The following is a 24458-nucleotide window of genomic DNA, read 5'->3' as shown; positions in this document are numbered from 1 at the left end:
AAGTACCGCTTCAACGAACGTCACTTCTTTTTTTTTAAGGAATAACAGCGCGGAGACGGAGGACAAGGAAGAAGACAACGCCTGTACCAACTAGCTCAACTTTCCGTGTTATTGAACGTCACTTCAACACACTATTCAGTTGTACGAGCTTTTTTCAAATCCCCCTCCAAATCGCCATTGAACCCAATGCAAACGCCCTTCAGTTTAACGAAAATCAAAGAAGCGCATTTCAGTTTTACGAACGTATTCCGCGGCGCCACGTATGTCTCAAAGGTCACACTGATCTCTTCAACGAGTATAACACGCCCCTTTTTACTGCATATTTTTATTCCGAGAACGGCGCGGCCATGCTTTAATAAAATAGGCTACCTAGATAGGCTCGTAGCCAGCACAAGCCATAGCTGGCTTTGCACATTTTGTTGGCTCCGTAGCTATTAGCAGCCAAAGCCATAGCCGCAGCTACAGCCTCAGCTCTACTGGCCCTACTGTGAATAGGCTGCGCGTGCTTCGTACTAATAATGAGTGCCAAAAGAAAACGCTTGTCTCTTGACGAAAAACAAGAAGTTTTACGTCGACTGGACTCCGGGAAGCGTCAAGTCGACGTTGCGAAAGCTTTTGAAATTCCAGCGTCATCGCTGTCTACCATCAAGAGCCAGCGCCAAGCGATCGCGGCCGCATCGGAAAGTGCGCAGCTCGGTCCCGCGCGCAAACGACTGTGCGCTGGGTATTTTAGCAAAGTCGATGACGCTGTCGCCACATGGCTCAAGGATTTAAGATCCAGGAACATTGCAGTTTCTGGACCCATGATACAAGAGAAGGCCGTGGAATTTGCGGCGCTTTTCAGTGTTACCGGCTTTGAAGCAAGCAGTGGGTGGCTGCATCGCTTTCGGGCGCGCTACGGAATCAGTTGGAAGCAAGTCTCCGGTGAAGCAAGGAGCGCGGACACCACTGCTGCAAGCACGTGGCGTGAAGAAAAATTGCGCGACGTCATCAGCGCCTACAGCCCGGACGACGTATACAACGCCGACGAGACTGGTGTGTTTTACCAGCTGCTTTCGGACAAAACCATGTGCTTCAAAGATGACGCGTGCAAAGGTGACAAACGCTCAAAAGTGAGAATTACAGCATTGTTTTGCTGCAACGCATCGGGCGCCCACAAGATGAAGCCCTTAATCATCGGTCGATACGCCCGCCCAAGGTGCTTTAAAGGGCTTGCATCGCTGCCTTGTGATTACGCCCATAATTCAAAGACCTGGATGTCGCGCGACCTGTTTACGAAGTGGATAGTGGGCGTGAACAATGAAATGGCCAAAAAGAATCGCAAGATATTGTTAATTTTGGATAATTGCTCGGCCCACTTAGTCGACACTCGTCTCAGCAACATCCGAGTTGAGTTTCTCCCGCCCAACTGCACATCAATCTTGCAGCCTCTTGATCTTGGCATTATCAAAAATGTGAAGGTGCACTACAGGCGTCGGCTTGTGCAGCGCATTCTGATAAATCTCAGAATGCAGAAGCCTGAGCCAATTAATGTGCGACAGGCAGCTGAAATGCTCACAGGTGCTTGGTGGACTGTGAAGCCAACAACGATTGTGAACTGCTGGCAGAAAGCAGGTTTAAACGCTGCAAACTGGTCTGCTGTTGATGCCAGTCCTGAAGAGGAAGAAAATGACAGCGATGAAGGGAGCACTGAACCTGGTGGCTGGAAGGAATTGTCAGAAAGACTGGGTACTGACAGCCCTTTGCCTTTTGAGGACTATGCCTGCTATGACTCCCAGGTTGAGACATGTGCCACGCTGTCTACGGAAGACATCGTAGCAAGCGCACTACTTCAGGAACAAGAGGAGGAGGAGGAATAATCTACCGTAGGAGCACCAACTGAAGAAAAAATTTCAGCTAAAGAAGCATTGGTGTGCTTGGAGAAATTAAAGACCTTTGCTGCCCAGCAGACTTTTGTGCCCGAGAAAGTTCACGAGGGCTTGGACATAGTGGCCCAGTTCACAACCGCTGCAGTCTTAAGTGGACAAATGCAGAAAAAGATTACTGCATTCTTCACAAGGACCTAAGTAGTGAATATCAACTTGCAAATAAACGGGTTGATATCATTCGAACACCCTGTTCTTCCTTTAGCGCAAGATAACAAGCTCCGACATACTTATTTCAAATGAGTGAACTTTCACTTCAACAAAGTTTTTCCCGGGGTCCCTCGAAGTTTGTTCAACTGAAGTTTCACTGTATATATATAATGTTTCGTGGCGACAAGCGATGACAACATGAAGGAGAACAGGGGACAGAGAGAATATGCTCGATGGTCATGAAATGACGTTTAATGAATCTGTGTGCGGGCCTAGCGCGCTCGCTACGGCCGCTCACTGAGCGGGGCTGGGGGCTAAGCGGTGGTAGTTGATCAGATCTGGGCTTGATGGGCTGGGGCGAAGCGGCTCGGCGATGTCCCTTCGCCCTCGGTTGATGGTCCCGGCTTACAGATGGCGTCGAGGCTCCAAGACGAGGATGGAGATGATGTACGTCGCATCTCCAACCAAATGTTAAATGGCGACAAATGATGACAACAGGAGAACAGAGGACAGAGAGAAGACGCTCGATGGTCGCGAGATGACGTTTAATGAATGGGTGTGCGGGCTTAGCGCTCGCGCTCCTGCCCACTCCACTGCCTTCTTCTTCCTCCTTCGTCCGTTCCTTAGCGCTCACTCTAAATATAAGTATTTGTTTCCCTCTGTTTGGCAGGTGAAAAGGTAGAAGGATGGGTGTCTGACGATTTTTAAATCGACTTCCTTTATATGTGCGAGTTAGTAAACAATGCACTCTTTAAGTTCACTGCAGAATCTGTATTGCGAAAATGCGAAGGCATTAGCACTTGCTGCATCTCCTTACCCACTACTTTAAGATCCGACCGCCACTCTTCGACCTTCGACTAAACGATAGGTAATTTTTGGAGTCTGATGTTGGGGTCTCGCAGCATTCATGTACTGTTTGACACAACCTTCTTATTGGCTAGCTGTGGGAGGTCATCAAACCTATTACGTCAGTGATAGTAAGAATAAGACATGACATGGCTTGCAAAGACGCAGATTTGCGACGTCTCATATATCATGACTTACAACTGTGACAATATGTCCGTGAGGTCACCAAACCATTGTCGTCAACCTATACCTGGGAACAGCTTTTCGAAGTTTCTGTTTATTTTTAACTTTTTTCATACTTCTGCTGTCGCTTCTCTCAGTGCCCTCCAGCGTCCTTTCGCTAGATAAGAAGAATTACTGAGTCGTAGTCAAGATCCGGGCGTAGAGTAATGATTACCGCACTCGACTGCGAATTGGGCGCCGAGTAATGATTACCGCACTCGACTGCGAATTGCAGAGATGGCGATTTGACTCCTGACGGTGACACGCCATTTCTTATTAAGTATGAATGCAAACTACGCTTTTGGGTCAAGAGACTCTGGCTACACTTTCTGTTCACATTAAAAATGAAACAAAATATGTCAGCTTGCCATGACGTCACGATTGGACCAACCCTGGCGACACATAAGCCAGGTCGTCTTTGGAAAGTGCTACATGGAAAAACAGCTCTTTTGTTAAGATGGTTGCTTATTCGTAACAAATGCGATAATAAAGTTGAGAAGCATTTCATTGTTTAGAAACAAAGGCCGAATTTTCCTGTGCACTGACGGATGTTGTTCGTTTTATTGACACCAAGACGTTTTTGTTTGGCAGCGTACAGAGCTAAATTATAGATCTCGTTTCTCTAAAGTGTTTGAAATAAGTAACTAGAAAAGCGAAGAATTGATTGTGCGGCTGCGGGCACAATGATGACGTTATGCGGATTGACTGCGAAAGAATTGGCACCATCATACTTGCAAAATCTCAACAGCAAGCTTCAAATTTTTTTTTATTTATCTGCAGTGATGTTTTGCCATGTTGTTGCTGGCTCTCTATATGCACAAAGCATTACTTTAGAAACGAGGTATTAGACGATATTGTCCCCAATTATTCGCTATCTGTAGCATTCATGCAATTGTCACTATAGCCCGTTGATACACTCACAATACCTAGGAACCCGTTCAAAGCTGAGGCACGCTTTTCAGTGTTTAAACAAGGTGCACTAAAAAGTCATGAAATGAATTTAAAGACATATAAAGAAATAAGTACTGTATCCATTCCCTCTTTATGCGTTTCTTCCAGGTTAGTTTGTCTACTTTGCAGTATCTCTGAATACTGTAGCTTAGCCTAGTGAATGACCGCAAGCCTTCCATTACGGAATTTCCGGCCCACTTAGGCCTCATGAAATGTTTTAAGAATATGTGTCTTTTCAAGCCGTGTCTCAGTTCAGTGTGTTCATTTCTAAGGATGAAATAGGTGAGTCTTTTTGAATTTTTAACAGTTTTCGAGCATTTGTACTTGTGCAATGAGGAGCAAGATTAGAAAGTTTGGAGGTATAGCTTCCTTTAGCGTTCCAATATGCTCATCTGAAACCAGATTGGGTATGGAGTAGCGCTCGAAAGCATCTGGAAAAATGCAAAGGAAGACAACAGAGCCTCTGCCATCTTAAGAAGATAACTTTTTCACAGATAGTTTCATAACGAGTGCTTTTCTTGTAACGCTTACCTTATAGTCTCCTTTAGGTGTTTTCCCGCAGGTGTGTATGGAGGAGCCGGGCGGTATATAGTATGGACATAGCCATCCTCGTGCCAGGTGCGCACAACGTAGCATTGTGAAATGTCAGTCTAATCGTTCAATTTAGGCAAAAAGAACAAAATCATTTTCGGAAAATTGAAGTGTGTGGATCAGTGAAAAGACGTATGAACTCTAAGTAAGATATTGCGAATCAAGTATTGATAATGCAAGTGTTCCAGTTTCTCTGCAATGCACTTAGATTGTAAATATTATTATCATCGAAACCAATGCTTGCAAAGCATGCGCTTTCTGAACTCGCGCCCACTTCAATTGTCTATCTGGTAATCTGTGCTAATGGAGGATTCTCAACCGTAATTCTGTGAAAATTATGAACCTTCTTCACTGAACGCAGGGGGACAAACAAGGCACAAAAGATTTTTCTGAATATAATAAATGCATCGTTTTGCAAACGCCAATTTAAACCGCCATTTTCTGCGATTTCGGACTTATCATCTCTACTTATTGGTTGACTGAGGTTAAGCACACAAGTTATGGATGCGGAAAATATATCGACACTATTCACAACATGTTTCAACCATGGTTACTAGAACTTAACCTTTCTAAACATAAAGCATCTTGGTCGCAGGAAGTTCGCACTATAATCCTTTAGCCTTTCCGTCCTGCTTTATAACGAAAAAAATACATAAAATGCAGTTATGACTGAAAAAAGAACTGCGCAAAAACGACGAGACAAGAGAAGTGCAGAACGCCTACAGACTAACTGACTTATTGCCCCAACGCCTCTATCGTGCATCAACAAAACTCATGCGTACCAAAACACAAAATCCTCTTGTCCGCCCGAGAAAACCTAGCTCCTTGCTGTAGAAGTGAATGGAAGCTTCGCTTACACATTTATCAGGCCTTGATATCACGATTTTGAGGCTACCGGTTTTTTCTTTCTTGCGCACACCCGATAATCTTAGTGGGGCCGCAAAATGCGGCACATTCTTGTTTATCTTGCATGCATGCTCTGCGTTGCTGAGGTAAATGCTGTTCACATGCTGCAACTAAGGCATTCGCCTGCTCCCACAATCTTTTTTAATGCATCGGCCCTTGTGGCCGAAATACACCTTGCCACAGCTGAGCGCGATCTCATAAATATGTTCTGAGTTACAAGGCACAAACAAATTCGTGTGAATAATGCCACCATAGAGAAACATACTTACGTAAAGAGCGGACACTTCCATAGGGCCCTGCGGCCGAGCAGCGCCAGCGCCCCGAGCGGCTGGTCAGACCGCTAATTTCGTCCTCCGAGATTTTCGGCACGTGATTTGCTGTTTCGGTTTCGCTTTCGATGGAAATGCTTTCAATTCTGACTTACCTTCAGGTGTTAAAATATTCAACTACATTGTCCGGAGTTGCGCGTAACTGCTTTAACGATGTCATGCATACGGACGTATTAAAATAGCGGATCGCAACCTATTTACTGGAGATACCGGCAAGGTTCTTACAGAACATAACCGTGGCTGAATTAGTTCATGCAGGTTAGAATAATGCGATCAGAGCTGTTGTTATCGTATTTTTTTTGCCGTTATTGAACCGCTTTTCTCAGTGGCACACAAGGAGGCAGTGGTTCCATACAAAAAAGTTTATTTTCTTGCTCACATATTGAATGGCACAGGAAGAATACTGGATCACACACATTATAAAATACATCATATTACGAAGAGCAACAAGATTGAAGGTATGGTGAAGCACGCGGAACAGTATTACGATGAAGAAATTTTGCATACCGGCTGTGTGTTTTTCTTCTAAAACATCACCCGTGAGAATAACAGAAAAGGAGCTGTGAACTGGTAGACACAAGTAAGGAGGAAAAAATGCAGGCACAGCCCGCGCGGAATTTCTATAAATCAGCCTTGATCAGTAGGCTGTTCACAAATTTAAACACACCACACTGAATACATAAAAGTAACTCAATGCTATGCTTATACCCATAATCGCGGACAAAATTGCCCTCTGCCCATATGGCAAAGTATTACAGGGAATCCACTATTTGCGACTAAGAGCAGTAGATGTCGTCAAAATGCAGGCCCTGAACAGGCAGCAGCGCTTTTTAGACCCCAACGAGAATGCTTTAGTCATGACAAGGAATTCGGCACGTAAAAATGGTGCTTACGAAGCGGCAAAAACCCATGCTTTTTGCAAACACAGCGATGTAAACATCACTCACAAAACGATCCCAAATGCGCAACACACAGTTCTTGTACTGCCGAATAAAAGTTTGTGTTAAGATACATCGGAGCCACCGAAAAATGCTTTGTCTTAAAGCTGCCTTAAAAAAGTATGCAATCGAAGTAATGCACTAGTTCTTCAAAAAACACGATCCAAAAACATACAGTAACTGCACACTAAAAGTGTGTCAGGACTCCTATTCTATGTTACACGTGCAAAATAAGGTCACGTTGCGCAACAAACGACTTGCTAAAAGCGTTCTTAGTTCAAAAAAGAGCAAAATTATTTCTGCAGACAAAAAGAAATACGTTACCGGCCAAACGAGGTGATGCATTGAAAAGCACGGTGAGGTGGGCGTAACCGGCGGCGCATGACCGGCTCAGCATGAATGTTTATATGGAAAGAGCAAGGAAAGCATACGCTTTGATGCAAGCCAGTGTACGTATGATAAGCTATCTACCTTTGAGGTGGAGTGGAAGCAAACATCGCTACGCCGCCTCGCGGGTGGTCAGACCCTTGCTTGCTCGGCCGCGAAAAGGCTCGAGTGTCCGCTCTTTACGTAGGTATGTTTCTCTATGATGCCACACCTAAACTTTAATGTTTGTATTTTCTGGCTACACTACACATACGAGAGAGCTTTCAGGGTAGTGAAAATCTTGTATCAACCCCGACCTTTCCGCTAACCTTCTTCAAGCTATGCGAGGGCCTGTGAACATAGGGGACCATTTCAATCTTCCTCCTTTCTTTTGTATCCGCCTCCAGAGGTTGGCTTTGAGCGTACGGCCTTTCAACAGGACTCAACCACTGCCTGAAGGAGGACAACTGAAAATACCGATGACCGTAGCCGACCAATTGGACCATTGAAGCCGACCTGAACCTTATGGGAACAAGACTTGGCTAACGAAACCCTGAGGCAAGTAGACGCAATCCCCCTAATAACTGGCTTCTACTGGCCCGAGTTAAAGGGCAGGAGGGCTTTTTGACCGAGTCATGTACGCCCAGCAGAAGTGGCCAGGATCGTTAAAAAATAGTTTATATTGATGAAATGTAAGCAAGAGTTATCAGGAAGTAAGTAGTTAAACTAAAGCTGGCAAAGGTGGACTTAGTAGATACTAAAACCTCGCTCGCCCCCTGTCTGAAGTTATCGTTGTCGTAAATATTTAAAATGGTGCCAAATTCATCGACGTATCTTAAGAGCTCAACTATACGGTCGTCGTCAGTAAGTACCCGCGAAAGCTATCTGTCAATCTTCTAAAAGAATCTCAGATCAAACGAGTTACACACAATCCGATACAGATGCCGCGTTTCTGCACGTAAGATTTATCCCGATTACTCACAATCGTCTAGGTAAGATGCACCTTAGAAATTCTAAAAAAGCCTTCTACTGAAATGCTATACGCATTCTGAAAATGCACTGCACCAGAATGTTCGAACGCCAAAAAAGGTGCTCCTGCACTTTGGCTCGCGCCGTTTGAAGTCGTTAAAGAGGGGGATGGCGTTTACTTGCCTCAGCTATTCTCAAGCCAAGTCTGGTTCTTATAAGTTAAAGGTCAGTTTCCATGCTCAAATATTTATCCCAAGGTTTGAGGGGTTTCCGGCAGCCTTTCTTCAACGAGTGACTAATGCCCTATTGAAGGCCTTATGCCCCAAGTTTCAACTCTGGAGGCGGGTACAGAAGAGAGGAGGAAGACTAAAGTGGTCCCCTATGTTCACAGAATCGCATAGCTCAAAGAAGGTTGCCGGAAAATTCGGGGTTGATGTCATCTTTTCTGCGCCCTGAAAGCTGTCACGTTTGTGCAGTTGAGCCAATAACGACAAAAAGAAGAACGTAGGAGTGGCATTGTCAACAGAAGGAAGTTTGTGACATGGAAATCAGAATTTATGAGGTTCCGCTCAGCTATGGCAAGATGTATGTCGGTCAGACGGGCCGATATCTTAACAAAATATTGTTGTAGCACGGTAATTCCATAGATGCGGCACGTGGACAGCGTTTACCTAAGCATTGCAGAGCCTGCATGCATGATCAATAAGAATGTACTCCGCTTTTTAGCCAGACCAAGATTATCAGATGGGCACCAGAAATGAAAACGCAGAAAACTCTTGATGCCATCGAAATTGTGAGATTAGGACCTGATAAATGTATAAGCGAAGCTTCCATTCATCTGTAGCGCAGGGAGCTAGATTTTTCTAGCTGACGAGATGATTTTGTGATTTGGCTTTGCGTATTGACGCGCATGCGCTTTGTTTAATGAAGGAAGCAGGTGTTGGCGCAATAATTAATTGTTAGTCTGCGCTCATCCTGTGTTGTTGCTCTCTTCTCCCCTCATTTTCGCGCTGCTGTGTTTTTCAATAATTCGTTATACATTACCCGAATCGCACTCTGTTAAATTAAAGTCGACTCTTCATTTGGACACTGACAATATCAACGAACCACTACTTTCTTACCTCCTTCAGATGAAAATAGAGCGACCGTGTTCATGCGCAATAAATTTAACCTTTGTCGTATTTAGTTTCGATTGTACCGAGGTTTTTCTAAAGTCCCTAAGCGACCCAGAGAAGCGTAGTTCCCAGTCATACCGCAAAGCTATCTTCTCTAACGCTGTATAAATAAAACAATAATTATGCAGTCATGTAAGAGAGGGAGAAAATAAAGTACTGAGTGGGTAGTAGTTTAGAAATTTTCTATACTCAGCCTACTTTTTTTCATTGTGGAACAAATTTCTACAAAGGGATGAAATTTTAGAATGCTATTATTACCCTGATCTGACCTAGTCTGTCATCATTATCAGCCATTGAACAGCGCAATACAAGAAGACTAGTACTGACGGAAGCAAAACAGCGAATGTCTAATTTTTCTAGTGTTCCTAGCTCGTGACGTCGTTTTTCGCGCTGCTTAATGGTTTATTTCTTGTATCTTCTACGTGTGTTAGTCGACCTGCATAATGGTTACCAGCTTTGCATCTTATGATTAGAGCATTGCATACAAAATTCAATTTCAATTCAATTTATTCAAGACCGTGGAAAGTTGGGGGCGCCGACAAAAAGCCAGAAAAAGGCTTGTCAGAGGTCGTCGCAATATTCACGTAATATTCATTCAATATTACAAGAACTATGTCTTTCATTTACAGGGATAGTTTCAATCAGTACGAAATATTAGCAGAAAAGAACTCTAGACACTATAATATTTTACAATTGTCAAGCAGGGGGCATTTACCAGAATTCTACTACAGACGCAAGTCATTGTTTCAGGGGTAGGCTTTACTTATTGTGTCACCTGTGGTGCGCCACCAGCACCTAGGATCCCCCCCCCCCACCCCAAATCTTGATTCTTTCTTACAGGAGTCGCATCTTAAAGATTGGCCTGCGGTTGTTTGAGAACTTATCCGTCCTGTATAGGTTTTATGTACCTTATATGCGGGGGACTGCTGATTTCACAAAGTGCCACACGAAACTTATTCTCTTTCACTGAAGTAAATGCAAGAAGTAAGTTCCCTTTACCTATGGGGATATCGTAAATAGGGGTATTTTTTAGCGTATTAAAATAATGCTGACCTGCACACACATCTTAGCTCCCCATATTAAGCACGAAATGTTGAGTAACTGTATGCACGTGGAATGCAAAGTAGTTCCTGGCACCAAACGTCTTTATTTCAATTAAAATTGCTAGACGACATTCCACTTATTCGGAAACTGTGAGTTTCAGTAAAGATGAATTTCAGGCAGACAAGTTAGGAAAAAAATATTCAATGGCCGAATATGCTTACAATACGTTCGAATGCGCCAGCGACAGTCTTGAGCGCAATTATTTTTAAAAGCACGTTAGGGCATTGCAATTCCTTATTGAACAACTGCCAATGCGACAGGTTTAGTTTGCATTTTTATTACTCAACACACTGCTTTGCATTTTCTATTCAAAAAGATTAGAAGGCGAAATATTTTCTTGCCTCTTGGTGAGCGGAAATTTTTGCAGGCAGTGTTCGCAAGGAATGTCGAAGGGCAGTGTTCGCACGGACTTACGCTAAAGAAGCAAAACTGTCTCCACCGATACGCTAACCACTGCGCCCACACTACTACTCCACGTCGGACCGGAGAAATTCTGATCGTAATTCGTCCTGTCTAGCGCGAGAATGATAGTAGCGATTACAATTCTGCAGTTAGTGATAATGATAACTGTGGTGGCAATGGTAATGAAGTTCCAGTTAGTGATAATGGTGATAATAGCGATGGCAATGACGATGCGTTTAGTGAAAGCAGTCCTAGAAACTGACCTATGCCATTTGGCAAAAAAACCGGACTAAACGCAGTCCTGTAACTTTTCTTTCAAACTGGGAGCTCTCGCAGGGGGAAGTCTATGCAAAAAATGATAAATAGCTCAGCTGCAAGCGGAGCGAACCAAAAACATATTTCTTTTACTGATAATAATTTACATATGCGCCATGACGTCAAATCACAGGAATTGTGTTCGACGCGCGATTAGTTTGAAAATTAGAACGTGCAGCTTGGCGCTGCGATGGCTTCTAACTGCTAAGTTATCTCAAGCTAGGTTACAAGAAATTTGTTTAAGAATAGGAGGTTAAACTGAAATTAGCCTCATTCGTGCTAGTGCCGCAGTCTGACATATCCCACACATCTGACGCTTATCTTTAGAGGGCTTTATCGTTAAGTAGTTGCCATGACAAAGGTATATAACTTTTGAGATTTAAACCGATAATTTGGCAATTTGCTAAATTGAATGCCGATTTATTATTTTTCACGTAGATACCACTGAAGTTGACCAGTCAGGAAGACAAGAATAACTACGTATGAAAAATGTTGATTGGGGCGAGCTGCATCAACAAATAAACAGTATAACTTAGCGGCGAAGACAACAAACGCACGTTTGGAGATCGTCAAATTACTGCATGCTTGCTGCTGTCAACAACGCTACTTTTAAAGACGATAAATGAGAAATTTCATAATACCCTACGGCAAATAGACCAGTTTGGACTGTTATAGAGGCAGTCATGTCTGGCTGCAGCAATTGCAGATAACCTCGGTGCCTATTTCACTCCAAAGAAAATGACGACCTTGCACCTGGTGGCGTTGGCCGCGAACAAATAGATTAATGTAATAGCTGTAGGAATCCCAATGAGACAATGTTTGGAAGAGTTTTGCGTGTTACGATTGGGCGTGTCATGGAATGCCATGAATAGGTAAATTTCAATTCCCATGGGTCTGCTTCTTTTTGCCTGAACGAATTATGCAAAAAAATAGTCAAATGATGCACTTCATGAAAAATATATTGCCGCTAGTTCTGCCGACAAGAAAGCTTTGTTTGAAATAAAATCTTGAATACGACGTTAATAATTTTTTAAAACGTTTTTTTTTTCGACTTACGTCTGAAAAGAAGACTCCACTTTTTTCAGGCAGCATTTCCTTACAAAGTTGCGTGGTGTTTACTAGAATAGGTGTTATCATTTTTTTTTATAAGTTGCCTCGAATGACGCTTATTTGGCTTACGCAAGCATGTTCCCCGTTGGCTTCTGCGAATGAAAGATTTAGAGTACATTGCTATGGTATGTTGACTTAAAGGAGGGCATTCAGCGATGACGATGTAAAGTGATCGTTATTAAAATTCGGATGTCCATATGAAATTACTTACGTTATATTGCTGTATATCCCGTACTGTTCAACCAGCCTGTAAAGATTGATTTCTTAATTTGAACTCTAAGAAAAATCTCTTGAATATCCAATTCAAACGTATAATAGTAATGCTAGCGTATGTCGAAGTTCGGTTTATCGGAACATCCAATATTTTTAACTACCGACTTGTTAATGCGCTTCTATTGACTCGTTCACAAAGCAGTCCGCTCAGCTGCACTGCGTCGTACGCCTGTTGGCAGTGAGGACGGTGTAACATTGCCGGAGAGGATGAACGTCGACGAGCCTTACTGCATATAGCCATTGTTCTGGTATGCTTGTTCTTAATGCGACATAGCTTTCCTGCGGAAAATCCTAAGCTCCGCCGCACTGCTTGGTTTGCAGTGACGCCTGGGCAGCGTAGCGAAGGCTTGCGGTGGCTGTGACGTGGTCTTCTTCGCTCTTGAAGGAGGCGACGAAATGAAATGCTCACTATTTTACCCTAATTATTATGCAATTCAAAGCGTTTCATTAACAGAAATAGACCTACAAGATGAGCAGAGATATTTCTTAATGTATCGTCCGCAGAATCGTTGATGCGAACCCCAATCACGTCAGCACTTCTGCCACTCGGCGAAAGAACGAGGTATGATTAGAGCTAGCTTAGACTCTCTGGTCTGTCCCTAGCAAATATTTTGAGTACGTGTTTAGGCTCAGGGACAGAGCCATGCTAGAGCGTGTAGTCTGCTCTTGGTGACGATTCCTGGCGTGGGGTGACGCTCCGTGCGCGGGTGTCCGCGATTAGGCCTCTGGGGGGCCGGATCTGTGATGAATGCTGAGTCTTCAGTATGCCCCCGCGAAGCGCCTAGCCGCACGAAGCGTGCCGGTAGCGTGAGGGAACCATATTCACACTTTTAGGTAATTTGGTTGCCTTTTGCATGTGCTTGCTATATACGGTAGCGAAAGCTATACCGCGCTAGGTTTTCAAGCCGTCGGCGTGGCACCGTGGAATCATGGGCCTGTGCCGTGTTGGCTAGCAACTCTCCCGTAGTAAAGACCGAGAGCTGGACCAGGCGTTAAAAGAGGAAAGAAGGAAAAAACAGGCAGAAATAAAATAAAAAGAGAAAGAAGAAGAAAAAGAAAAAGGAGAACAAAAAGGAACATTAGAGTGGAAAAAAGGAAATAAAGGAAAAGAAGAAATAAAAGAAGGAGCAGAAGGAGCAGAAAAAGAAGCACAAAAATAAGAAGACAAAAAAGGAGAAGAACAACAAGAAGAAAAAGAATAAGAAGAAGGCAGATAACTCGGTAGTTGGTAGACGCAAACGACAACACCGATTTGCTGGGCCAAAATGTTCCTTCGAACGTTGGGCCGGTGGCACAATAAATTCAGGTGTCACGAAAAATTCGCTGCAACACTCCCAGCTTTCACTCTATCACTAGGTTCAAGCCATGCTTAATCCCCCCAATGTTTTCATTGCCTCCATATCAAACTACACCGCCATCCTCTTTAGTTTCGATATGTGCGGGATCGACTGTTACATTTAACATATATAACCTTGAAACATCCTAACCATATTTGAGCCACAAGGACCTGTCTCAAAACTGTTCATTACAATGATCACCAGTTTCTAAGCTAAGTATTTTTTGCTACCTTCTTAGCGTGCTTAGAAACCAAATAGTTTCAAGGGAGTAGAGGTGTGGCCGCTTTTTGTACTGATCTTTACCGAATCAAAATATATTTTGCAAGCCCTTGATTGCAATCCCAAATGAATAACAGCGCAATTCCTCTAGAAAATGTATTTTGTTGTTCACAAACGTCAACATATACTTCAACAGTGTAACTAACATACGGTTGACATCCCGATGTTGCTGCCAAATACCTTGTCTCTAAGAAAAAAACGAGTTAAAGGTGTGAAGGTTGTTTGCTCGTCACCTTTATGTCTCTTTGTAACATACACAACTCAAATTGCACGTTTTAATCTCTGCCTTAACCTGGATGACCTTTGTGTTCTCAAAGTCTGATTATTGCTGTAAGCGTCCGTGACACAATACTATTTGGTGGAAAACTTTCAAACAAAAGATATCGTGCATTCTTGGTGTCTGATGTCTAGCTGGTAAAAATATCTAGGCTGACGGGAAAAAAAATGATCCAGTTTGCTAGCCAAACACAAAGATGAAGAAATAAATGACTTCATGTACCGTATACAACAAATAAAACATACATTACGCTAATTTAACTTCCCTTTTCCAATTAATCATTTGACTATAAGCCTAAGAAGGCTCAATTACTAACCACATCATGGTAGTGCATTAGTTTGGGCTCTCGGCTACTGTGGCCCAGAATGCGGTATCGAATCCCGGCTGCGGCAGCCACTTTTCGATAGAGGCGAATAGCTAGGCGCTTGTGTACAGGCACGATGTCAGTGCACGTTAAAGAACGCGTTGTCTAAATTTCTGGAGCGCTCCACAAGGGCGTCTCTCATAGCCGGTATCGGTTTGCTAAGTTGAACCCCGCCAACAAGCAAACATTCACAAAGCAACGAAATAAAAGATTCAAGAACTAATATGAAAACACCTTTTTTGAAATATATATTGAGTCATGCATAAAGTTTTTGTAGGCCTACATTACGACGCATTGCATAAACTCTATGCTTGCAATCAGCTTACTGCAATGAGCGAGAAGCATATCTTTTTGCATTCTTAAATGTAAAGATGAAGACATAACTCTTTCAGCGAGTTTTGCAGAAATATTGAAAGGACCTCTTTTGCTGGATCCGTTTTCGGCCAAGGAAGTTTATCTTTTTATTGCAGGAATCGAATAAACATTGTTGGTCCCCGCGGCAGAAAAAAGTTATTTTCGAACTTTTTTCCCCAGTAACAAAATAAAGATAAAAATGGCAGGCCAATTTTACATAAGGGTACAAAACTAGGCTAAATCAAAGAAGCAAAATTGCAACGGCGCATCACTGTCGCAAAGAGTCTAACAGTGCGAAGGCTTTGCTTGGCTTATTGGTATAGTCCTTTAGAGCCCAGAATAATCTGATCGTGCATTGCTGATTGCAATTGAGAGCAGTCACAGAAATGATGAGTCGAATGACGGCATGTATAAAAGATGCTCGTGTGGCAGGACGTGGTGACAGAAGGAAAAGTGAAGAGGGCACCGTGAGAGAAGTATAGCGAGCACAGAGGGCACCGCACTACCAGTGGTGGTGTGCACTTCATGTTGAAGAGTGGGAATCAGGCATCACGTCAACGTATAGTGTTAACAACCTTTCATCTTCCTTTATGGTAATTTTCTAAGTTTATTTTATAGATACTTCGCTTAATTTAAATCAGGAACCTAACGTGCAGAACGCTTTGGCTGCAGCCTTTATACTTATTCTGTGACCCAATCATGCGAACTTGTGCCCCGCTGAACCGCAAGAACGTTACCGCGGGGGGCCTCATACGGTTCTGTTAGCACTCAGAGGTTTACACTGTGAATTTGAGTGCACACGTGTCCCCAACCTATCCCCTCTAGTCTGCGCTCACCTATGTCATCATCATTATACAAATCAAGAGTGTTTACTCCGCCGTATCCACGCACAGTTATATTTCAATGAATAAGCCGCAGCCAGCCTAAGTGCTGCATGCAGTAGAGAAGAGCTGAAAACCCTATTTTACTCCTAATATTTCAGAGATCGGTCATGAATCGCAGTCCTACAATATGGCATTTTTATTAAGGGATGTCACTATTGCCAACTTCTAGGGAACCCAAACGTTTTATCTCAGCAAGACATGTGTTTTCGCGCTATTATGCTCCTTCGGGCCCTTCTAGAAGCGCGATAAGCTGATTCAGGTTCTTATAAGGGAAAACACTACGTTGGAAACTCAACGATAATGGCTCCTGTTCATAAGCAGGCCGAGCCGTTACTACAAGCCAAAGAGCGCGCTGTTCGCTTCGTTGCTTGTAAGGAGCCTCATTCTAGCTGACCAATAAAAAAAGGCAGGCAGGCTAGAGTCATTTCTGTCAAATGCAGAAGTTGATAAGCCAAATTAAGGCGTACTTCTCGCTATGAAATGACGCTGTTCGATTACATGATTTAGGTTCAAAGCAGTGTAAACGCTAAAGCGCTGCTTAGCTGTTTCCCGACGGATATTCAGTAATCTCGTATTGTTTTGCTAGGAACCGAGAATAAATTTACAGAACGCAATGATTTCACAACTTAGGAGGCTGTCAGCTGTACAGAAAAAAAGTTCTTGATTTGCATTCACATAATATAGATATACAAAATTGCATTTTTTCATAGTAGCCGATAAGGTCAATACCCAAGCGGCAAGCCTATGGTCGGCCCGCACTCGGCCCTTGCCAATATGGCCGACTGAAACTCACCGGGCCGAGCTAGGCCACCTACCTCAGCCCGAGGTCGGGGATTGACAATGGCCTAAGAACGGCCGATCATCGGCAATCGACCTCGGGCCGAAGAGTACGGCCGACTTGGCCAGCCTATTGCCGCGCTAGGGTCATGCATGGGCCATGGCTTGCCGACTTGACCAGCCTACTGCCGCGCTAGGCTCATGAATGGGCCATGGTTTACCCACACATGGCCCAACCACTTCGGCGGTACTCGCCGGCCGGTGGTTTATCCACCGTCGGCAGTGGACCTCGGGCCAACGAGTATGGTCGACTTGGCCAGCCTACTGCCGCGCTAGGGTCATGCATATGGGCCATGGCTTAACCACACATGGCCCAACCACTTCGGCGGTACACGGTGCCCGGTGGTTTATCCATGTATAATTAGTGGTCTACTCATCCATGGCCTATGGCGTACCCATTAAAACGTCTGCAGTTCAATTGTGCATGGAAAATTAGCGCCGCGGCAGTATTTTGAGATGCGCATCTTCTCCTCCAAGCGGGCTCTAACTTTGTGGCATCAGTAATGGTGTTCTCCGGGCAGGTGAAAAGCAACCCATACGTATGTAGCTCAAAAAAGCTTGAGCATCGTCAAATGTAGGTTTAAACAGCACTTTTTATTGGTTTTTCCTAAATATTCGAAACATGCTCAAAGCCCTGCTAATAAAAAAATGGCACTTACAGCTAAGTTTGTGAGGCTTCACATCAATTTATTCTGGCTTTCAGCTTCTAGATTGAGTTGAAGATGTCACGTTTCCCTGCTCGTTGTGCCCGCCGTCCTATTACTTCACTGTCACGAGCCATCGCTTGATTGCTGCCGCAGTCTTCCTGGAGTGAACGTCACTCAGGTACACGCTGCCTCTCCTCAGGCATCCTAGAAAATATACGAAAGAAAATATCAGCCTTCATTCCGTATTCATATGAGTTTCCTAGCCTGTTAAAATGATAAAAGGCTGTCACTCAAGCAATTATAAGGACCTTCAGTGGTATCAGTAGTGATGTAGTCATCCGATGATATCTGAAGTCATTTGAAATATGAGATGCACCATTTTACACATATACTGCTTGTCCAAGCAAATTTGATCCAAGGGATAAAAAAGACATTTCCGAGGCAGTGGAAGGAAACCAGATTTATATTGCTGGAAGCTACCTTGAGCGCCACAGAAAAGGTTTTGTTTGGAATCCTTAATTGACATTATTTACCTAAATTACTGATTAATGACTTACACAATAAATGGTGTTGCTACTTTGAAGAGTACCGGCACAAACCACGTTTCATTATTAGCGATAAAAAACCATCACGTCTGCATTTCGTTCCCCACATACAATAGGAAACCCCGAAAATACAAAAATCAGATTGCCGGACAATACAATTGAGGCCTTGGCTTGGCTCGACAGCCCTCTGTAGCGTTAGACCTATAAGTTGCCTATGGTTTCTTAGTCCGCGCCAGCCCAACCGTTCAACAAGACCGTATTTGTACTTTACAGCTGAAAAATAATGTTCCACTCATCTGTATCCTTAGCGCTTTGTAGTCATTATCCGCACTGCAAAGTTCAGCGCGCTCAGTGTAACTCGCGCCTTCATGTGCGCCAAAGGGCTGACGCGAGGCAACCATCGCCAGCATATCACCCTTACTCATGCTTGGGACCAGCCATCATAGTGGCAGGTTGTTTCGTCCGCTCAAAATCATGTTGAGAGCAGCACAATTGAGGTGTGCGAATGGGCTGGTAACGGTTTCGGTATCTACATAACCGGTTTCTACGTAACACTGCAGATAGAAAAAAAAAGGTACACATGAGGTTTCTAACCGCAAATATCGAAACAGAGGTTTCCGAACGTGCTCACCGACTCTGTAAATCGTATTTATTGTCTAAAGTGAATATTTAGTACTTGGAGCGAATAAACTCACTTCCCTACGTACAAAATAAAACTTTACTGTGCTGTCCTAAGAGGCTGCCGGCAATGCGTCATCGGTTTCCATCGCCTGTTTCTAATGGTTTATTTCTAACCTTTGGCTCAAGCTATCAAGCACAGCAGGTGTAATGTAACTTGAATAAAACCTGCATGAGGTCATACATATAGGTATATTTGTAAGCTTTACAGATTTCACTTACAAATATTACGAGAATCGCGTCACTGCGGTCTTTCTTTAAAATTGACACCAATATTCGTGGCTAAAATAAAGTACTCAACGTATTAATTCAGCTACGCAAGTGCAGCTGTAACAGAAAGTGAGGCCTGGCGACACCGAAGGTGTGCCTAGCTTTCAAATTTTCTTAGATGGCCCTACCATTCGAAATATGTCATTTTAAAAATAAGCCCTTGATAGTGGCTTTCTCACAGCGTATATGGGTGCCTTAATAAGAAACATAATAGAGGTCCCATGACCATCTTTCGTTTCAAATGAAATTTTTATATGTGGTGTGCAAATATCTAGACACAAAGGAATTAACCTTAGTTTTGCAAGATACGGCGTAGTTTCTTCGAAAACAAAAAAAATATTACGGTATATCTTTAGAGGTAGAAAACGCTGCTTTTGCCATTTCAAAATGTTGCAAATTTGGATACCATGATTTTGTCATCTGCTATTTTTTACTCACTAAATGTATGCAGGTTTTACATTTACAAACAGTATTAGGAACCCGTTTTGTTTTTGCAGTTGAGTTATTAAAAAAATCGCAAACTTTGGTTCAGGAGCGATGCGCTGTAAAAATATGCATTTTTAACCTTGTATACTGGAATGTGATGCATTAGGTCGGTTGCACTAAATATGTTTCCCCTTCCTAACGCATGTTCTTAATTCCAGGCAATATTTGGAGCTCCAGACCGCTAGGTGTGTTCTACACAACGCATAAAAATTGCCCAAAATTCGAAAACAGCAGTAAAGGGTAAATTTGCTGCGATTAAAAAAAAGATCTTCGATCTTCAAATACCTCTCAAGAATCTTCAGTACCTCACCAATATCGCGGACTAAAAAGCGTTGCGTTATATTGTTTAAAAATATAACATTAAATATTAAACCAAGTGCTTGTCCTGATAATGGCGAAATGCAGCCTGCATTTTTGCAAGATCCAATATTATCCTGGTACTGAAACTATTTCTCTGCATTATCTAGGTTCCATTCTTTATTTCTGGAAAAACTTGAAGCTCTAGGTTTGTTTTTTTCTACATATAATATTTAAATTGGCCAAAATTAAAAAAAAAATGGTAAAATAAGAAAAACTGATTAGGACTGAAGAAAATGCCGCAACATCGATTTTTATCGAAATCTCTGGAAACGATGCAAAGTACTTTGTTAATATGAGTCAGTAAATATATCGAATTCTGCAAAATCTAAAATTAGAAATATAAAAATGCCTGTTTTTAATCTATAGATTTGCTTATATGACTCCCCCTTATAGAGTAGGCATCAAAACTTCAGTTTAGTATTTGCTGAATTTAGTTACATTTTACTGTAAGTAAAATTTAAAGCTTGTCAGCGCTAATAAAGCCTTTTTCTGCTTGTCAGCAAGGACATAATCTAGCTTAAAATGGTATTAATTCGCTATTTCTGTCAATTTCATGGCAGAACGCAATGAAGGCTGCACTTTTTCTCTGTCTTTCATTCTTTTTTATTTCTAGGTGCAGTAGTATTCAATCTAGTCTATTAATATATTATTCCTTTCTCAGCTTTGACCATAACTAACAATAATATATTTTTGAAGATCGTTTTTAAATGTGTAATTTTTTATAATGCAATCATAAGCAAATTGCTTTCCAGCGTTACAGAGAACACACATAGCAGCTTAGATCTCCAGATTCTGCCTTAAATTAACAATACAACCTGGGTAATAAAGACAGAATATTTTAGTGCAAACAACGTAACGCATCACGCCAGTATGTAAGGTTGAAAATAAACATTTTTGTAGCGCGTTGCGCTTGAAGCAAAGTTTGCAATATTTTACTAAATCAACTGCATCAATGAAACAAGCTTTCAATACTTCTTATACAAATAAAAGTTTTGTTGATGTGGTGAGTAAAAAACAATGAATGACAAAATTTTAGTGCGCAAAAGCAGGCCTCCAAACGTGCAACATTTTGAAATGACAAAAACGGGGTTTTCCAGCTTAAGTGATAGGCGTTTTTTTTTTTCTGAGAAAACTACGCCGCATCTTGCAAACCTAAGGGTCTTTCCTTTGTGTCGAGAGATTAGCCCACGACATAGGGAAATTTAATTAAAACAAAATGGTCATGACTCCACGATTACTGTCCTGTCCAAAGACATCCATATTTGTTTTCATTTCGTCTCTTCAAACAGGCTGGTTTAGGCAATGCGGTGAATAAAAATATCATCATATATATTAAAGATTTTCGCGCTACACGTTGTACCTAAAGCTACCTATATTGTCACAACTGTCATTCGTTATTTGTAGCTGAAACAACATCACAAAAGGAATTCGATTGCAAATTGTTCGCGAGTTAAATAGGCGTACGGGATGACACACGTGTACTCTGCAGAATACAATTCAAGAAAGAGCAGTCACACACTATAAGCAAATAAGGCTATGATACGGAGCATATGTATTACTCCGGTTAACAGTAAAAAAGTCGATTTTTACCACATTAATATATTCGACAAACTATTGCATGTACACATAGGAACACAATTAATGAACTCATTCACGCATCTAATGTCTATGGGCATTAGATGCATGGATGACTTCGCTTTATTCCAATTCGTGCGTTACTGAAAATAATTGAACGAGGAAAAATTTAATGTCTACACAATTTTCAGCGAGTATACCACAAAATATACTAAGGTGCTTCATACATAGTCACATCACCTAGCAAGTGAAGTGAAGTTTTTAGGCAGGCATTTCCACTGATTATCCTCTTCTATATACCCTTGCGCCCCACAGGACACAGATCTTCTGGGGGTACCGAACTGTTGGTTTTCGCACCAGTGATACAACTTAATCGAACCATTTCTACGTAGAAAACACTCTCGATGCGCACCTAAAAAAATGAAAGCATGTATGTTTAGGCGAAATCATTCACCCGTGATAAAATAATATGATTTGAACAATAAAATCAAATGATCACACCCGAAGCAACAAGAAAGTGGTGGAGAGATAGGAATTGAAGCAATGAAAGGCGGTTGCTTACTGCAAAAAGCCAATAGCAAGAGGTCCACCGTCTATAAGAATAGGCAATAAAAATAAGGCACATTTAAAGGTGCATGCAGCAGTTACAGTGATGCAGTGCTACCTTTTGTTAGGCAGGCTTTTCCGCTGATTATCCTCTTCTTTATTCCCCTTCCAACCACAGGACACAGATCTTCTGGGGGTGCCAAACTGTCGGTTTTCGCACCAGTGATACAACTCAATCGATCCATTTCTACGTAGAAAACATTCCGATGCACATCTAAAAAAATGAAAGCATGTATGTGTAGGCTAAATCATTCACACATGATAAAACAATATTATTTGAACAATAAAATCAAATGATCACACCCGGAGCAACAATAAAGTGATGGAGAGATAGAAATTGAAGCAATGAAAGACGGTTGCTTACTGAACAAAGTCAATAGCAAGAGGTCCTGCGTCTATAAGAATAGGCAATAAAATTATGGCACATTTAAAGGTGCATGCAGCAGTTACAGTGATGCAGTGTTACCTTTTTTGTTTCACTGCAGCAGTTGGTATAAATATTGCAGAAATTGCTAGGCATCTCAGGTAACCCCATTGAAAACCTCATCCAAGGTTGCTGCGGCGTGTTATTTGCAGCTGTTAACGGTAAGACAGGCTATCCTATGAGTGCATGTTCATTTCCTCCTTTTTGTACCTTGATTGAAAGCGACTGAACAGTGGGTGTTGTAAGAGGTGCAGCGTCCCTATGAATAGGGAACAAAATTAAGTTTTGCTTGTAATAAACAAAGGTACAAAAAGGAGCAAATATGCTTGCAATAATTGCATGATGACCTACCTTTTCATCAACAGCTGTAAACAACCTATCACTACTAGTCGGTTCTTTGGATAGGGTTGTCAATGCCAGAGCTTAAAGCTAAGAGCAATGTGAGTAATATTTATAGTGGTCACGGCCGTAAAGAATTAGCACAGTACTGCATTACTGTAACTATTCAACCGTCCATTTATACATATTGTTCATAAAGAGCCATGCACATCTTATTAAGTTGCTCTTTTCTACTCCCAAATGATTTCCTATACAATTAGAATACGTGGGTCGCTGCTTCGGTTTAAAATTTTTGTACGATGGCTATGACGTGCACTTCATGCATACAGTACGTCAGGCACAAAGAGCTATAATTGCCGAACAGGCGGACCTGACGTCCTGTCCCATTTAAAGTGCGCGCCGTGATCGAGCGCTTCGCGAGCTATATATCTCGGACGATATGGTCGCCTCATACCGGCCGTCAATTTTTTGTACAATGTGTCCCACATGCACGTTGTTTACTTTCCAGTGACAGGGGCGCAGTGCACAAACGGCTGATGCGCCTTTTTGCTTGTTTTGTTATTTTCCTCAGCCTTCGAAGCGCGTCTGCGAAACCGCTCTCCTATTGTAGCCGCTTCCTGACAGCGCGCCCTCACCTGAAGGTGCGTTCTCAGAAGGGGGGCGTCGATTAAGAAAATTTTGAAAAGGGACTCACTTGCGCTGTTCACGGTTTTCAAATCCTCAATATGATATTAACCATTATAAAAGTGGGGGTTCATTATTACTAAAGTATAGCCTAATCATCAAGCGGCATCACGCGCATAACGTCTGCCCCACTGTAAAATTCGCTTGCACAGACCGCGCGGACAGTTTTCAAAGCATCGTCTGTACATTTGAAAACAAAAAACTGCCCTAACTCATAACAAAATCCAAAAACTGAGCGAACATGGCTTCCTGCGCGCAGAAAAGACGCTGTCCAAAATATATGTACAAAGCTGAGCACGTAGTATTCGGTTACTAATTGATTGCGGCGCGCTGCGCAGTCAAAAAACTGCGCAAATGGCTGCCGGTAGTGTTCTGTCGCGCGTTGGTGGCACACACACCTGTTATGCACGGCTTCTCTATTTTCGGCGCAAATGTTGTTCATATCGCAGCCAGTAAATAAGTCCACGCACTTGCTTGCATGTAACCCGGACGAAAATTCGCTTAGTTCTTGAAGTCATGCTTCGCGCAGTTATTTCGAGGAAAATACGGAAAGGGAACATTTGGGACTGGTAGGAGATTATATAAAACCAATTATGAAGCAATGGCATGCTGCAAAGATATATACTCACGGTCTAAGATGACGGCTTTCACTGAGTCCGAGAATGCCGATGGTTTCCCGCCGTTGCTGTAATCCGTACTCCGGCGACATTTCACAGCTCTACTATTCACAGATATGTAGCAAGCACAAACCGGAGCACATGTAACGTATATAGGCGCAAGAAAAAAATTATACACAGCACAATGAATAAGAAAATTAACGAGGGAAGCAATTAAAGAAAGGTATAAGAAGCGGTCACAAGTCTTGTAGCGTCTTCATCAAGCTCTGAAATGAACGCTTCGGGAGGAGGCCGCACAGCCGCGCAGCGGGGGATTCGTAGAC

At 42.6% G+C, this 24458-nt stretch overlaps 1 protein-coding gene across 1 annotated transcript; it reads right to left on the bottom strand.

Moving 5' to 3' along the window:
* Positions 1-21757: 21757 nt before the first annotated feature.
* LOC146174158 (uncharacterized) lies at positions 21758-24384 on the bottom strand. The gene is made up of 4 exons (XM_084585329.1): positions 24148-24384; positions 22130-22285; positions 22028-22058; positions 21758-21877 (listed from the first exon to the last, which is right to left on the bottom strand). The coding sequence occupies exons 1-4, from the start codon at positions 24225-24227 to the stop codon at positions 21758-21760; spliced, it is 387 nt and encodes a 128-aa protein (XP_084441455.1). The 5' UTR covers positions 24228-24384.
* Positions 24385-24458: the final 74 nt, after the last annotated feature.

This window comes from Amblyomma maculatum, chromosome 11, assembly GCF_055883805.1.
Source record: "Amblyomma maculatum isolate TAMU_Amacu chromosome 11, ASM5588380v1, whole genome shotgun sequence".
Classification (NCBI taxonomy): domain Eukaryota; kingdom Metazoa; phylum Arthropoda; class Arachnida; order Ixodida; family Ixodidae; genus Amblyomma; species Amblyomma maculatum.
The sequence above is the reverse complement of the archived record's forward strand: the minus strand, read 5'-3'. Positions and strand labels throughout refer to the sequence as shown.